The sequence below is a fragment of the Eublepharis macularius genome, chromosome 11, assembly GCF_028583425.1.
Source record: "Eublepharis macularius isolate TG4126 chromosome 11, MPM_Emac_v1.0, whole genome shotgun sequence".
In the NCBI taxonomy this organism is placed as follows: domain Eukaryota; kingdom Metazoa; phylum Chordata; class Lepidosauria; order Squamata; family Eublepharidae; genus Eublepharis; species Eublepharis macularius.
In genome coordinates, this window is record NC_072800.1 from 25,710,946 (window position 1) to 25,727,573 (window position 16,628).

Here is a 16,628-nt window from a genome sequence, read left to right on the forward strand (position 1 = left end):
TTCCTAGAGTCTTACTTCCCAGTGACATATTTACATACGACTTTCCAGAACAGTTAAATACAAGACAACTTCAGATCTATGAATGGTTATCTCATTATAATCTCATTATCTCATTAACTATGAATGGTTATCTCATTATCAGAAGTAACTGACTTCCTTAACAGAAGCAAACTGATCTCCATATCAGAAGCTACTGTTTGCATCTACTCCGCCCTCCCCTCTCCACCCATATATCTGACCAGTTTCTTCTTGCCCTCCATGCGTCTGACGAAGAGAACTGTGATTCTCGAAAGCTTATGTTACAATAAAGTTGGTTAGTCTTAAAGGTGCTACTGGACTCTTTGATTTTACTACTACAGACTACAGACTAGCACGGCTAACTCCTCTGCAACTTCAGATCTGACACCCTTCTGGCCCTTGGCCTCCAAATGTTCATTAGGTCAGCAGTATGAACAGAGATGCTCTTTTGCCTTGTATTTTTTTTCTTAATACACACATCTTTCCCCGACCACCTCGTACAGACACTGCCAAGCAAGATTTACTTTGGCCCTAATCTTCATCTCATATTCATAGACGTGGATGTTGGTGGTCATGTAAAAAGATGGACAAGGCGTAGTTACTACCACGACTCTTTAGGAAGCATGCAGTAATTCCCAGTTCTCATGTGCTCTCCTTCCCCCCGCCCCCCCACGCCCAATCCAATATGTGTAGAAATATAAAAAAGAATTGAGTGGATGACTGGTGCATTACATGTGGAAGGAAGCTTTCCAAATTGATTCCATTGCCGTCTTCTTTCAGCATGTTATCCGAGCTCAGAGAGCCATCAATAATGAAATGGCACATCAGCTTTACGTGCTGCAGGTCCTCACCTTTAACCTATTGGAAGACAGAATGATGACCAAAATGGACCCTCAAGATCAGGTAAGAAAACAGTGTTTTGGAAATGTTACAGTACAACACTATAGAAAGTGGGAAAAAATACTTTAATCACAGAGGGTCCTTTTGTTATGCATGAAAGATAAATACTGTGAGATTTTGTACGGTGAGAACGTGTTCTTTCCTACGCGCTCTGATCAAAGTTGGGTCCCCTTTATTTTGTTTCTCGTTCTCATGCTGTGAGGACGCATAATGTAGTTCAGCTGAAACTAAGGGGGTCTATCCAAGGGCGGTGTATCTCATAACAAGCAAATGTAGGCCAATTTACAAAGCATGAAAGCAATTTACAAAGCAATTTAAAGAGGCATGAAGATACCTTTTTTCCCTTTTTAAAAATTAAAATAAATCACCCTTCAGTGACCTTATAAACATAAGGGAGTTGAACAGAAAGAGTATTTTTGCATCACGAGAGAGTATTTTTGCATGATAGTCCCTGGCCCCAGGGAGGTCTGTCTGGCCTTTACCAGAGCCAGGGCCTTTTCAGTCCTGGCTCCGACCTGGTAGAACTCTCTGAGGAAACTAGAGCCCAGTGGGATTTGTTATCTCCACCGGGCCTGCAAGACGGAGATGTTCCGCCAGGCATTTAGTGGGGGCTAGGCTGTCCTCTCGCCGACCATAGCACTGGAGACCGTCCACCACCCATGCAGGAGCTCATAAGTGTGACACAGGGCTTGATGTAAGAGCCAAGCCCTGCACCTAAAAAGCTGTATTTTATAATATTTATATCCGCCAATTGAGAAATGTCTATTGTATATGGAATAGTGTTTTAATGTTGATTTATAATATTTTTATTGTTTTTAAACTGTATGTTATTAATTGTATGTTTTCACACCGCCCTGAGCCCGTCTGACGGGGAGGGCGGTCTAGAAATGCAATAAATAAATAAATAAATCATCCATAACTGACAAAAGCGTCACCGACACTGACCGGCAATATTGAACCCGGGCATCAGTGTTTTGTTGTTTTGCCTGTGGCTTGAGGTAGAGAGCTGTAAAGAGCAGGTGCACCCTCTGGCCCCGTGCTGGGTGCTGCTAACAGCCACCCAGGCTCCAAGAAGCACTTAGAGGAGTAATTTCACCTGCTTCACACGAGACCCGCCCGGAGTCTCTGGGTTCTTAGCCTGGAGGACCCTGCACACAGCAGCCAGACACTCGAGCTTTAGGCAAATAGTTATTTATTAAATCAATAAAAGCCACTCTAAAAGCAACAGCAATAGCAATAAATAACAAAAGGAAAAGAAAACCCAAATCTAACTTGGCTAGCACTAACCAACAGATGAGTACAAAAGCTTGTCCTTGCCGTCGACCAACTAGCTCCTCCCCGCCCACGCCAACCCTTTATCTTAATGAGGAGGAGGAACCACCTAATCTCGGCACAGCCCAGGTGCATTCAATTTACTAACTATCTGCCGTTCTAGACAAGAGCGTGGCGCAAAAAGTGTCTTTTGCACTGTGCGTAGAAGGGATTCCAGCATCCTTTTTGCTTTTTTTCAAGTTCAAAGGGTGAACTTGGACATTTCCCGTGCAATGAGATGTGCGGAGTCCAGATGCACGTGGTATTCAGGTCATCAAGGGGGTGATTGTGTTCATTTGCTTCCCTTTCGCCTGTTAAACAGGAGGCGTAAATAGAGGATCCACCAATCGTTTGAACTTTTGCTTTGCAAAAAGCTTGATGCTGCTGCCGTGACGCTCGCTGCATTGCTGGATTAAGACTTAGCTAGTATCTTGCAATACAATATAAATGGATTTATGGTGGATTGGGAGTCAGTAGGTTTATGGGAGGGGGATCCAAAAGAAGAAGAGTCTTGATGGGTCAGGAAGGATACTCAGGGCACCGGGAATGTCATGGGAGGAAAGGGGATACTGACAAACAGAAGTAGGCAATTCCAGGAAATTTGGGGATTGTAAAGCAGAATGTATGAAGTGTTTTAAATGGAGGTAAAACCACCTCTGTTAATGTCTTGCCATGAATACCCCACCAGGGGTCACCATAAGTCAGTTATGACTTGAGGGCACTCTCCACTCCAAAGTGTTACATAAATGCTTATTTAATATAGCAATATCAACTATGGCCACAGAGTGGCAGTGATAATGTTCAAAATGACTCATATTCTGTATTTACAATATGACTTTTAAATAATCCCAGGCTCAGAGGGATATCATATTTGAACTCCGAAGAATTGCTTTTGATGCAGAATCAGAACCCAACAATAGCAGCGGCAATGTTGAGAAACGCAAATCCATGTATACCCGAGATTACAAAAAACTTGGCTTCATTGTAAGTATCCAGCTTTTAATTCTAATATTGGCATGTGATATATGTGCTACCATAATTCTCTAAATTCATTCTGTATATCTGAATTTTTAATTAAACTCTTGCTAATCTCCCTACGCATTCCTGATAAGTCATGCACAGGGCTATTCTGAAAACAACCTATGGAGTTTTCTGATGTCTTGGAGGACTACGTTGTGACTGATTTTAGGGCAATCAGTGCTGTTTTTATATTGTTTTAATACCTCAGCTTGGTTTTATGGCTTGTTTTATTATTGATAACTAGCAACAAAGCCCGTTTGGGGGGGGGGGAAATACAACGGGCTCTAGAAAGGGCAGGGCAGGTGGGCCAGGCATTGCCACCTCCACCGTGCCGTGATCTGGTTGAGGGGTGGGCAGAGCGGCTGGGCCTGGCATTGCCTCCTCCACTGCACCCTGATCTGGGTGGGGGGAGAGCAGGGCGGCTATGCCTGGCATTGCCCCCTCTGCTGCGCCCTGATCTGCGCGGAGGGAGGGCAGGGCAGCCGGGCCCGGTATTGCCCCCTTCCCAGCACCAGCTGATCGAAGCAGGGAAGGGCTGCAAGGTGGGCCCGTCCATCCTGCCACCTCCTCACCCCAATTGGGCTGCAGATGGCTTGGCAGGTGGACGGGCCCTTCCCTTCACCGGCCAACCCTAGGCTTGATTTTGGGCCACTGCGGAGCCCAGGAGTGCTGCGGAGGAGGGATGGAAAGGACTCAGGAGTGCTCCTGCGACCTGCACCCGCCTGATTCAGCTGGAGAGGGAAGGCTTGGGAGGCAGAGTGCAGGCCAGCCAGACATGCCCCTTGCTGGCCCCAGCCCAATCAGGGCTGGGGACAGCGGAGCCTACCTGCAGACCCTTCAGAGGTTGCAGAGGCTTGTCCTGACTGCACCTGCATTGTAATAAATCAGTGAGTCGTCTCGAATACGCTTAATTGTGTAGTAAGATGTTTACAGTGTTGTTTTGAAGGGTTTTTTGGGGGGGTAAGCTGTCTTAAGAGGTAGCATAATACATTTTCAAAATAAATGAATAAATACCTAAATAAATAAATAGGTAACATCCAAATGCTGGTGAAGGCCATTGATTTCATTGGGATGTATGTTGAACGTAGAAGCATATCACCATTACCCACCCACCCACCCCGGGTCACTGGAAAATAAATAGGAAACAGACAAATGGAGGATTCCAGATAATTATGCTTACTTGCTGAACTAAAATATCTGTGCCTGATTTTGAACATGCCATATTGTTGCCAAAGCAGTCACTTTAGAAGTGCCGACATAGGTCAGTGAATTTAGAAATTAATAGAAAACCCACAGGCATCTCCAAAATGGGGCAAATAACTCTCCCCTGGTGCTATTTTGGCTCAGGAAAATTTCTCGGGGTAGACAACATGCCCTTCCTCCCCCCACACTGTGATCCCAAGTCAAATTAGGCCCTTGTGGACTTTCAAAAAGCCATTCCCTGCAGCTGCTGTTTAGGACCCAACTCGTTGAAAATCATCATAGTTGGCCTAGAGTCTCTATAGTTCTACTTGTAAGTACCCACGAAGGTATGCTGACCTACCTGTACTTTTCTTCAGGGGTCTTCCGGGGATACTTGAGCTTTTCTTTCTTCTTTGATTAAGGGTGCCACTGGGCAATGTGCCTCTTGAGTTTATCCTATTTGTATGCATAGAGGCTTCAATGGTAATGCATTTAAGGAAGTTCTCTGTCATAGGAGTTTTGGGAACCTCTGTTGTTTAATAACACTGTCACTGTTTTAGTACAATATAATATATTGTGCCTTTGACAAATAATTGAATCCAGACCTTCCAAACTTAAGGGTCTATTCACTGCATTACACTGTACTGACTATATAAAATTCTGGGTTCCTAGAAAGCAGATGGTTAGTGAAGGGCAGGTGGTTGGAATGGGTGGAAGAAGAGCTGGGAAGTGTAGTTAGGGTATATCTGTGCATTAAATCACTCAGAATGAAGTGTCTGTCATATTCTCGTAAAAGAGCATAGCTGGATATTGAGTTACTGCGAATACTACAGCTATGGGCTTCCCAGCTGAAGTCTAGCTAGTTATAGTGATCTCAGTATATATGTATAGATGCTTATATGCAGCTTCCCGATCCATATGGGTCCTCGAAATGGCTAACAAATGTAATTTAAAGTATGTAATAAATCTGAATTAAAGTATACAGTAAAACCCAGATATCACATACGTCTATAAAACCTCAGGGAACTCAGAATAAGAAAGTACTGTTTTCCCTGAAAGACAATTCTGAGTTGAATGTAGCTATGGAAAAAGTCCACATGTGAGTCCTGACCAATCCAACTTCACCTAAGGCTGGTTCTCCTAGGAAAGCACTACCCATTTACATCAGAACTTGTGTGTGTGTGTGTGTGTTATGTGCCATCAAGTCTTCTCCGACCTATGGCGATCCTATGAATGAAAGACCTCCAAAACGTTCTATCTCTAACAGACCTACTCAGATCCTGCAAACTCGAGGACGTGGCTTCTTTGGTTGAGTCAAGCCATCTCGTTTTAGGTCTTCCTCTTTTCCTGCTGCCTTCCACTTTTCCTAACATTACTGACTTTTCCAGAGAATCTTGTCTTCTCATGATGTGACCAAAGTACAATAGCTTTAGTCTTGTCATTTTAGCTTCTAAGGAGAATTCAGGCTTGATTTGATCTCGTACCCACTTATTTGTTTTTTTGGCTGTCCATGGTATCCTCAAAACTGTCCTCCAGCACCACATTTCAAATGAATCATTTTTTTCCTGTCAGCTTTCTTTACCATCCAACTTTCACATGCATACATGGCAATGGGGAATACCATAGTTTGGATAATCTTGATCTTGGTTCCCAGAGAGACATCTTTATCTTTAAGGATCTTATCTAGCTCCCTCACAGCTGCTTTTCCAAGGAATAGAAAATCTTGAACATTTCCTCATTGTCAGCTTTAAAATTGAATAATTCCTCAGTAGTCATTACTTTTGTCTTGATGTTCAGTTGTAATCCTGCTTTGGTGCTTTCTCCTTTAACCTTCATCAGTAGTCGTTTCACGTCTTCACTATTTTCTGCTAGTAACGTGGTTTCATCTGCATATCTCAAATTGTTAATGTTCCTCCCACCAATTTTCACTCCACCTTCTTCTAGATCTAATCCAGCTTTCCTTATGATATACTCTGCATAGAGGTTGAACAGGTAGGGAGATAATATGCATCCTTGTCTGACACCCTTGTCAATTGGAAACCATTCTGTTTCCCCATAATCTGTCCTGACAGTAGCCTCTTGTCCAGAGTACAGATTGCGCATCAAAACAATCATGTTGTGGCACCCCCTTTCTTTTAAGGCTCTCTATAGTTTTTCATGATCTACACAGTCAAAAGCTTTGCTGTAATCTATAAAACACAGGCTGATTTTCTTCCGAAATTCCCTGATATGTTCCATTAGCCATCGTACATTTGCAACGTGATCTCTGGTGCCTCTTCCTTTTCTGAATCCAGCTTGAACATCTGGCATTTCTCATTCTATAAATGGTAAGAGTCTTTGCTGTATAATTTTGAGCATCACTTTGCTTGCATGGGAGATTAACGCGATTGTCTGATAGTTGCTGCATTCCTTGGCATCCCCTTTTGGGTGGATTGGAATATAGATTAAGTGTTTCCAGTCGGTGGGCCATTGTTTTGTTTTCCATATTTCTTGGCATATTCTTGCTAAGATTCTGATGGACTCCATTTCTGTGGCTTGAAATAGCTCTATTGGTATTCCATCTACACCAGGTGCTTTGTTTCTCTCAATTGCTTTGAGTGTAGCTTTTACCTCACTTTCTAGGATTTCTTGTTCTTCAAAAAATTCTTTATCAAAAGTATCTGTCATCCATTCATCTCTTTTGTATAGGTCCTCAGTGTATTGTTTCCATCTTTCCTTTATTTTGTCCTGATCAGATACTGTATTTCCATGTTGATCTTTCAGCACCCCAAACCATGGCTTGAATTTCCCTTTGATTTCTCGGATCTTTTGGAACAAATCTCTTGTTCTTCCTTTTTTGTTGTTCTCTTCTATTTCTTTGCACTGGTTATTATAAATAAATTTCTTTGTCTCTGCGTGCGCTGAAAAGCTGCATTTAGAGTTTTGACCCTATTTCTGTTGCCTTTTGTTTTAGCTTCTCGTCTATCCTTAGCAATTTTAAGAGTTTCCTGAGACATCCATTTAGGCTTCTCCTTTCTTTTGGCTACAGGGATAGTCTTTGCACATTCTTCCTTGATAGTATCTCTAGTTTCAGCCCATAGTTCTTCTGGCTCACGATCAACTAAACTTAGTATTGCAAATCTGTTCCTTACCTGATTTTTAAATTCTTCAGGAATGTTATTTAGATGGTATTTTGGCACTATGATTCTTTTGATGTTTCTCTTCAGCTTTATTCTAATTTTTGATATTAGCAACTCGTGATCTGAATCGCAATCAGCTCCTGGTCTTGTTTTAGCTGAGAGAATAGAGCTTCTCCATCTACTGCTTCCAATTATGTAATCTATTTGGTTCCTGTATTGGTCACCCGGTGATTTCCACGTATACAATCGTCTTTTTGGTTGCCTGAAGCATGTATTAGCAATGAGCAGGTTGTTGGCTTCACAAAATTCTATGAGCCGCTTACCTGCTTCATTTCATGATCCTAATCCAAATTTTCCAATTATGTTTGATTCTGCTTTATCACCTACTTTTGCATCAAAACTTAGGCAGGTTGATACAGGAGGTATTGGATGAAGCCCAACTACTGAATCCCTCCTGGGAGTGTGATGTCACCAGGTGGGATTGCTGTACTGATCCACTGATTGCGGTGAGAATGAAGCACGTTTTTACTGGGCTTGTACTCCTCTAGCAGGAATATTTTAGCTTCTTCTCTCTCTAAATTAATGAGGCTTGCATTTCAGTTTCATAAAGAGCTACCTTTTGCAATAAAAAATATTAGTTGGCAATGTAAAAAATGGTGCAAACAAAGCACCATCAGAAAGTTGCCTTCTTTTTTAAAAGAACTTTATTTTTGTTTGTTTAATGGTATCTAATGGCACTGGCATCTAACCATTTTCGTTTATTCCTTCTACAATAACCGTTTAGCCATCGTTGATTAAGTGCTTTTACTGGCATGGAAACCCTCCTGGAAAAGAGACCATTAGAGTGATACATGAAGCCAGATTCTTCTGTATGGAGTGGATTAGTTTCAGTTAATTAAGCAGCAAATTAGGAGACAGGCTCTAAAGAGGAAATTTTCAGCAGGACTTGTTAGGGCAACCACTCTGCTTGGCAGGCGTATTTAATCAGACGCCATATTCTGGACCCCATAACTCTCAAATCATTAACTTGAACAAGATTTTTAGAGTCCCTCCGGTCCCCTATTTTGGACATTTGGCGTGGCTCATAACAGCTGTCGTTTAAACTCATTGAGAGACTTTCGGGTCAGCAGCTGTGGAAGTATACCAGAGGTGTACAGATGTTGGCCAGTAAAGGTGCTTGTTTCTTTCAGGATTAAACTTCAGGAATTAGAGGGTTTAGAACATCAAATTGAATTGATGTTTGACTTGTTTTAGTTTCTTGGTAAACCTTTCTAATAATATCAGTCATCTATTGGGTAATTCGCTTGGATGTTTTTAGTGCACAAAGAACAAAGAACAAAACCAGGCCTTGCATACTTCGGACAACTGTTAGAAACTTCTCCAGATACATTGCTTTTTTGGTGCTCGCAGATGGATAGTCCTGTCGGTCTGTAGCAGCAAAATCAATATAATTGTTAGTCTTTACAGTGCCACTGGACTCCTGAGTGGTTTTGCTGATGACTCCCCTCGATTTACATAAATGACAGTTCTGACTTGTAGTGAGTGATTTTTTTTCTTTGCAGAAGATGGGGGTGGGTGAGTTAAAATTTACCTCCCCTGACTTGGGTTCATTTCTGGCCTGTTGTATGTATGTATGTTCAGTTGACCAGTCGAACAACTGTATAAGATGATGGTGCAATTAAGCTTCCTTCTGAGTAAATGTTTATAATATATGGTCTGGCAGTGCAGGGCTCCAGTGTGCTGCCTTTCACAGCATGCTATAGCCATTTCCCACCAACAGATCTAACAAGAAGCATGCTATAGTTTGATCCTTCACCTCTTACCCCAAGCTGATTCACAGTGATGAATGGGGTGCCCTTAGAAGCAGCATTTGGGCATTATAAAATAGCTCGATGTTCAGTGACTTCCATGTTTGGCCTGTCACATTTTACAGTTTTAGCAGCAGAACTTTTGCATGCATGTGCATGCGCACACAGTGAGATGTGCCAGGTCCTGACTTGGTTCTGATATTTTGGCTTTGGTCATAGACACAGGGAATTGCTAGCCAATTAAATCTTGGTGACATACTTCCAAGTAAATTTGCTCAGAGTAAGGATGGCTTTGTCCTGATGACCTGGGAATCCCTGGAGTCTAGGGGTTGGGACCGTTAGTAGATTTCCACTAAAAGGCCTTCACTGAATCCCTTCTTCCATTGCTCATTCACCCCATGGCTCTTCCTGGCTATTTATTTTATTTGTTTTTATTTATTTATTTTCTTTGGATTTCTATTCCGCCCTCCCCACGAAGGGCTCAGGACGGATTTCCTGTCCCCACCCTCGAGAGCAGCATTTGGGGGAATCTTTTGGGCTGCAGCAAGATGGGGTAGGTGAGAAAGATGTTCTGCTGATGGAGATCCCTCTTGCTGGATCCAACACTGGGGCTTGAGAAAAAGAGCGAGGAAAAGGTGAGAAGGGGGGGAGGGTATTGCATATGTTCTTTTCTGTCATTTCTAGGTTGCCCATTTGGCATCCATCAGGGCCCATTCTTTTATGGTGGTTGCTTCCACTTTGTGGAATGGATTCTCAGCGGAGGTGAGGAGGGTGCCTTCACTGGAGGTCTTTAGGAAATGCTGCAGAGTAGTGTTTATTCATTAGGGCATTTAAGAGATGTGATGATTTGAGTTCATGCAGGAGAGACACGGCAGTAATAAATTGAACCCCCCTTGTATTTTTCCCATGTGCAGCCAGAATGTCTGGAGATTAAACATTTCTCCAGTTTATAGCCATCCCTCCCAACTGGTCAAACACAAATTCAGATGTGTCTCCTATTCCCAGTGCAAGGATGGCAGTAGTCAAGTAGGGGTTTTATGCGTAACATCTTTAGTAAGAGTGATTCCGCACACATTGGATAATGCACTTCCAATCCTCTTTATAGATCATTTGGAACGGATTTTTTTTGTGCGCAGAACAAAAAATCAACCTCAAATGATTGATAAAGTGCATTGAAAGTGCATTATCCAACGTGTGTGGAATCAGCCCAAGACTGCAGCACGTGTTTGCGTTGGCTTTAAGAACCTTGGACAATAAGAGTCGAAACAGGTTTAAATTCAAGTTATGTTTTTCATGTGGTTCTGTGTAAAAATAGCTCAGCCATCATTTTAAGCACAAAAAAAAGAAAGAAAAACATCAGACTTCAGCCAGCTCTGTTCTGCAGGGTGTAAAATGGCCAAGAAAAGGTTCAAATGAATGCCTTAGAGGGTTTAGTATTCTGTCTGAAATAACATGACTAAGGAAAAATGCAGTTCATAAGTGCCGAAGCCTAAGTCTGACTGTTGTTTTGATTTTAAGAGACATGGGATCCTTGGGATTTCAAGTTGTGCAGACTGGGGGAAACGTGCATCATCCTTTGTTGCCCCCAACATCTCGGGGTGTTGTGTTTTTCATTTTCCTAGCGGTAGTTCCTGGCAGTGGCCTCTTCTGCCCTCGGTTTTCTCAAGTCCAGTGATGAGCTCACAGGTTTTTGCGTGTGCTGAAGCTTCGTATTTTCCTCCAACTAAAATGAAACAATTTGGCAGGCCCGTTTGCCCTTATAAGCAAGGGAAGTTAGTTTCTCAGAAGGGAAAGAGCAAGAATGGTTTATTTTCCAAGTAGATCTTAAAATGCACACAAGAATGTTGAGCTTTGACTGCACAAGGTCTTCTAGATCACCGGCTGTCATTTCTAGGGAACTAAAAATAAAGTAACTGCTCATTTTTTATGAAGTGATTAAATCCAGATGTCTAGGAGATCATAAGACACCCTAGCTGTGCAAACTTTCCTGGTGGTACACCCCCCCCCCCAACAACCACATGTGCAAGGGAGTAGAGATTTTTTGGTATAAATCCGAAAATAGGCAAGCCACAAGTCTATGGGATTTCCCCTCTTTTCACATATCCTTGGATTGTGGGAGGGGGCTTCCAGCAGCTGCATGTCTGATGGAAGCTGTGTTTATTGATGACAATAAACACTTCTATTGTCTCCTGTTGTGGCAGATGGGTGACGGTTCCTGTTCTCTAAAAGAGAAAGAGAGAAACCACCAATCCCCTTTAGTCCTGTTTGATGTGTGAGTAGCCAATCGGGATCCCTGGAAGGGCTGGATGAGCCAGATGGAAGGGGGAGACGGAGTGAAAGAGACAGGAGACGCTCCTCGCTTTGAGTTAGATAGAGGTTGCCTCTCTGGAGTGATAAAATGGAGAGATCCTGTCTCAAAAGATTTCAAGTCTCCGAGTGTGTCTTTTGAGCGAGGACAGGTGAAAATATAAAGGGTGGAGATTGGACTTTGCCTCCAGAGGAGTGGGCTGAAAAAGAATGTGATGTCTTGGAGTTTCGGTTTTGGAGAAAGAATGGCTGCTCACTGCTTTCTGCACCACCACCACCCCGCCCTCCAAATTAACAGAGGATAAGGAACTATGTACAGGTGTAACATAATCTTCCTGGGTGTAACATAATCTTCCTGAGTAGCCTGTTACACCTATAAATAGTTCCTAGTCTCTTTCCTGAACCACCTTATTCCCGTATGCCTGGGGGTTAATAAAAGTCACCATTCTCTTCCTGTTTCCCGTGGGTGCTGTCCTTACTGCATTCAGAAGCCACTTGGGTCAAGTCTGTCATGAAGAGGGTTGCAGGTTGAGACCACATTGGACAAGCTTTACATCACACCGCCTCTGTTTCAACATCATTTAAGTCCTCAGCCTTCACACCCATCCTTACATTTCAGTACATTTTACACAACGCTATGAAACTGTAGCAAAAATATATATATTTACACCTGTTCAGAAAGGGAAAAGGGGAAAAGAAAAGAGACATTTAGTGAACAAAATGACAGCAGTGCTTCTGACTGTCTGATTTACTGGGATAAATGACATACATTTTTCCCTCTGTTCTTGTGATCAGTCTTTCTACCCAGTCTGTTTGTATGGTTCTTTATGAGAATCTATTGCTCTTTTGAAACAGTCGTGGAAGATTATTTCATGCAACAGGCATTTGGGCTGGCCTATTATGAAAAGCAAAGGGGTTTCAGACAAACTGCTCAACTACTAAAAGTCCTGAGGCCAGAGCACTTTCATCTTGGACAATGAAAATGGGATGTACTGAGATCTCTTTAATGTACTAAGATCTCTTTCATGTACTGAGATCTCTTTAAGATCTCTGAGATACTGAGATCTCTTTAAGATCTCAGTGTATTCAACAACAGAAAACAACACTGGACTCTAAATGACAGCTTTTCGTAAGAAGTCTGGAATGTTCTCCAAGTTGACTTGAATCGTTCAGCCATTGTTGGTGGTTGGACGGGAGTCGGGAGGTTGTGGGCGGGGCTTCTGCATTACGTATTTAGCCTGTCGAATTGATTTTAGCCGAGAATGATACCAGTTCGCTAATGTGCAGCTGGAAAGAGAAACTTAAACTTTTAAATTTTGTCTTGCTGTTGGATGTGTTGAAGTAGGCAGTGGCCTAAAACAGCTTGGATTACAATGAGGAGAGAGAAGAGTATAAGAAGAGCCCTTCTGGAGAAGGCCAGTGGGCCCTCTAGTTCAGCATCCTGTTTCACACAGTGGCCAGCCAGTTGTGCTGGAGGGCCAACAAACAGGCTCAGAGGCCAACACCTTCTCCGGTGCTTCCTCCTGCCCCCACTATTCAGAGATTTACTGCCTCTACATATGCAGATCCCCTTTACTCGCCATGGCTGGTAGCCATTGATGGGCCTTTTCTCCATTAATCTGTTGAACGTCCTTTTAAATCCACCCACGCTTGTGGCCACTGCTAAATCTGCTGGCAGTGCTATGAGTTCCACAATTTAATGAATGTATTCTAGCAGATGCTACCAGCTTCACAAAAGTGATGCAAAAAAATGCTGGTAGCTCTATAAATACTTGAGGTGGTCTCTATTGCTGTTTATTTGTCTGTTTGTTTACAGGATTTCAGCCCCACCTTTCTGCCCCAATAGGGCCACCTAGGTAGCTAACAGATTAAAACATACAGATTAAAATAACCTGAAAAACCAGCACACCAATACATCATTAAAACAATTCCAAACCAGAGCTTAAAATAAATATAAAAGGTAAAAACAACATTGGGGAGGGATCACTGAGGAAATGCCAAGTGAAACAAAAAAGTCTTCACCTGCTGGCAACTCTGGGGATGAGAGTTCCAGAGTTTTGCTGCCTCAATTGAAAAGGCCCTGAACTGGATGGCCCAGGCAAGCCTGATCTCATCAGATATTTGAAGCTAAGCAGGGTCGGCCTTGGTTAGTAATTGGATGGGAGACCTCCAAAGAAGACCTGGGCTGCAGATGCAATGGCACCCCTCTGTTAACCTCTTGCCATGAAAACCCCACCAGGGGTCGCCATAAGTCAGCTATGACTGAAGGGCACTCTCCACCCTGCTGTTTACAGGTTTTGTTTGTTGTTTATAACCTCATACGTGTGTGTGTTTTTGTGTGTGTCTGTCTAGTAGGGAATTCCTCTCCATCTGAAAAAGCATGCTCTAGTTCACAAAAATTCATACTGGAATATTAACTTGTCAGTCATGAATGGGTCACAGGACACTTTTTCGCTCTTTTCTTTTTTGGTAGCTTCAGCTGCAACCCTAAATAAAGGACGCAGCCTTCTCAAATTCATGCAGAGCTCTTCTTTATTTTTTTATTTAGATAGTTATCTCCTACTGACACGAATTCACTGAGCATGCTTCCATGGCTTGGTGAAGATACGAAACTGGGCATCCTAGTCCAACAGTCTCACCGTATACATCACTATCTGTACTCTTGTTTGTGACTGTACATGGCTTTCTTTGTTCCATTTCTGATTAGAAAAGTTGTACAAAAATATTGTGAAAGGTCAGAGATTGGTCTTGAAGGAACAAAATTAGCTTCAAGCAGGGCTTTTTTTCAGCTGGAACGCGGTGGAATGGAGTTCCGGCACCTCTTGAAAATGATCACATGGCTGGTGGCCCCGTCCCCTGATCTCCAGACAGAGGGGAGTTTAGATTGCCCTCTGCGCCACTCCAGCAAGGAGGTGGATGAAGGGCAGCCATTGTTACTGTGATCAATTCAGTCAGCAGGCCCTTTTTTAAAAAATAAAAATTAAAACTAAAGGAGAAGCGTGCTCAGCTTCTTCTTTTTTAATTTTTAAAAGTTGCACAGAGCCTCCCTGGAAGGGAGTCATTGAAGGGCTCTGTGCAATCTTAAAAGGAAAAGATGTGTTTTCTCTTTCAATTTCTCACCCCAAAGCTGCCTTGAGCCCCTCAAGGAAAGGCGGGATATACATATTTTAATGTCAGTAAAAACAAATGTCAATGCTTCAAGGATGTGATCAAATCAGTTTCTGAAAGAGGTTGACTGATGTGGACAGAATCTCAGTAAACTTTTAAAAACCTGTTTCATTATAAACAATCATTATTACATTCCTTTTCCTAAGGGTCTGTGTTTTGTGCTTATATGCTTCTGTTCTCATGTTCGAGTTCAGAGACTAAAGTGTGATGTTAACAGTTTTGGATAGCAACCATTTTGGTTTTCTTTCTGGCCACATGAGGGTGCTGCTCTCTAAATAGAGGGTGATTTCACTGCCAGCTATGCATACCCTTGAATGGATAATCCTGAATAATAAAAATGTCCATGGTTTTGCCTTGTTCTACACATTGTTTGTGGTGAGCTCTTCTATCTGTCCACTCAGTTCTAAACTGCCCATCCAGCAATTCATCACTTCTCTTTTCTACACAGCAACTGCCAAACTGAAGTCTATGACAACTGCCAAACAGGGCCTATGACAACTTTTAGAGGAATTTCTGTTGTGTGGTATTATTTGTAAGCTCCAAGCCACTCAAAAGCAACATTTGCATTGGATATTCTCAAACATTGCACCGTTACTGTGCAGCAAAACAGGAGTCCGGTGGCACCTTGGAGACTTTACAAAATTTATCGCAGCATAAGCTGGAGCCCACTTCATCAGAAGCACTGAAACATACTTCAGAGCATTTAGTTAAGAGACCTGTGATGAATTTTGTGTCTCCTAGGTGCCACTGGACCCCTGTTTAATTTACACGTGCGGACATGTTCAATTTTTGATCTGCATCCTTGTGTGATGTTGAGCAGGGATTCAGGTTTGTCCTTTTAAAAAAAAATCTGACTGAGCAATCATTCTCCTAGCCTGTTTGGAGATAGATCAAGTTGGGTAGCCGTGTTAGTCTGCCTGTAGCAGCAGAAGAGAGCAAGAGTCCAGTAGCACCTATAAGACTAACAAAATTTGTGGTAGGGTATGAGCTTTTGTGAGTCACAGTTCACTTCTTCAGATATCTGAAGATCTAGTGCCTGAAGAAATGAGCTGTGACTCATGAAAGCTCATACCCTACCGCAAATTTTGTTAGTCTTATAGGTGCTACTGGGCTCTTGCTCTTTTCTACTGCTAGCCTGTTTGTAGAACATCCTTCCAACCCTAATTGGTAGACAGTATTCACCCAGGGGGATAATTGTTGGAGGACAGGCAGGGGGTTTCCTTACATGCAAAGAAGACTCCTGACCCTCTGTGCTGTACCCACCCTCACCCTCCTAGTCTTGTTTCTTTTCATTTTGCTGCACCTTGTCTAAGTCCAGTCATTTTTGTTCCATGTGCATAAAGATCAGACTAGGAGCCAAGGCTTCTCATTTTAAGTAAGGTTTATTCCTAAGCAGGTGTGTTGAATAGTTGCTCAACCCTACCATGAGATTTATCCTTGGAAGCATCCCTCTTGCTATATAGGTTGTGAGCCTTGTAATGTCTGCAGAGCATCAGAAAAACATGGTAGAAAGGCTGGCCTCTTATGATGATGATGATGATGATGATGATGATGATGATATAAAATTCGTTGTCATTATTAACAACAGCAGCAGCAATGTGCTTGTATACCACCCTTCTGGACAGATTAGTGCTGCACTCAGAGTGATGAAGAAAGTCAGAGTTGTTGTTATCCCCACAATAGGGCTGGGGAGCTGGGGCTGAGAGGAGTGGCTTACCCAAGGCCACCTGCTGAGCTCATGGCAGGAGTGGGAGTCAAACTAGCAGAGCGCTGATTCGTAGCCCAGCCCCTTACC

General features: G+C 42.7%; 1 protein-coding gene across 1 annotated transcript in view; it reads left to right on the forward strand.

Moving 5' to 3' along the window:
* The window catches only part of ELMO1 (engulfment and cell motility 1), a 410,819-nt gene that overhangs the window by 172,132 nt on the left and 222,059 nt on the right, over positions 1–16,628 (forward strand). The window contains exons 12-13 of the mRNA XM_054991799.1: positions 799–921; positions 3,082–3,213. Coding sequence (XP_054847774.1) covers positions 799–921; positions 3,082–3,213 — 255 coding nt within the window. The remainder of the gene's footprint in view (positions 1–798; positions 922–3,081; positions 3,214–16,628) is intronic.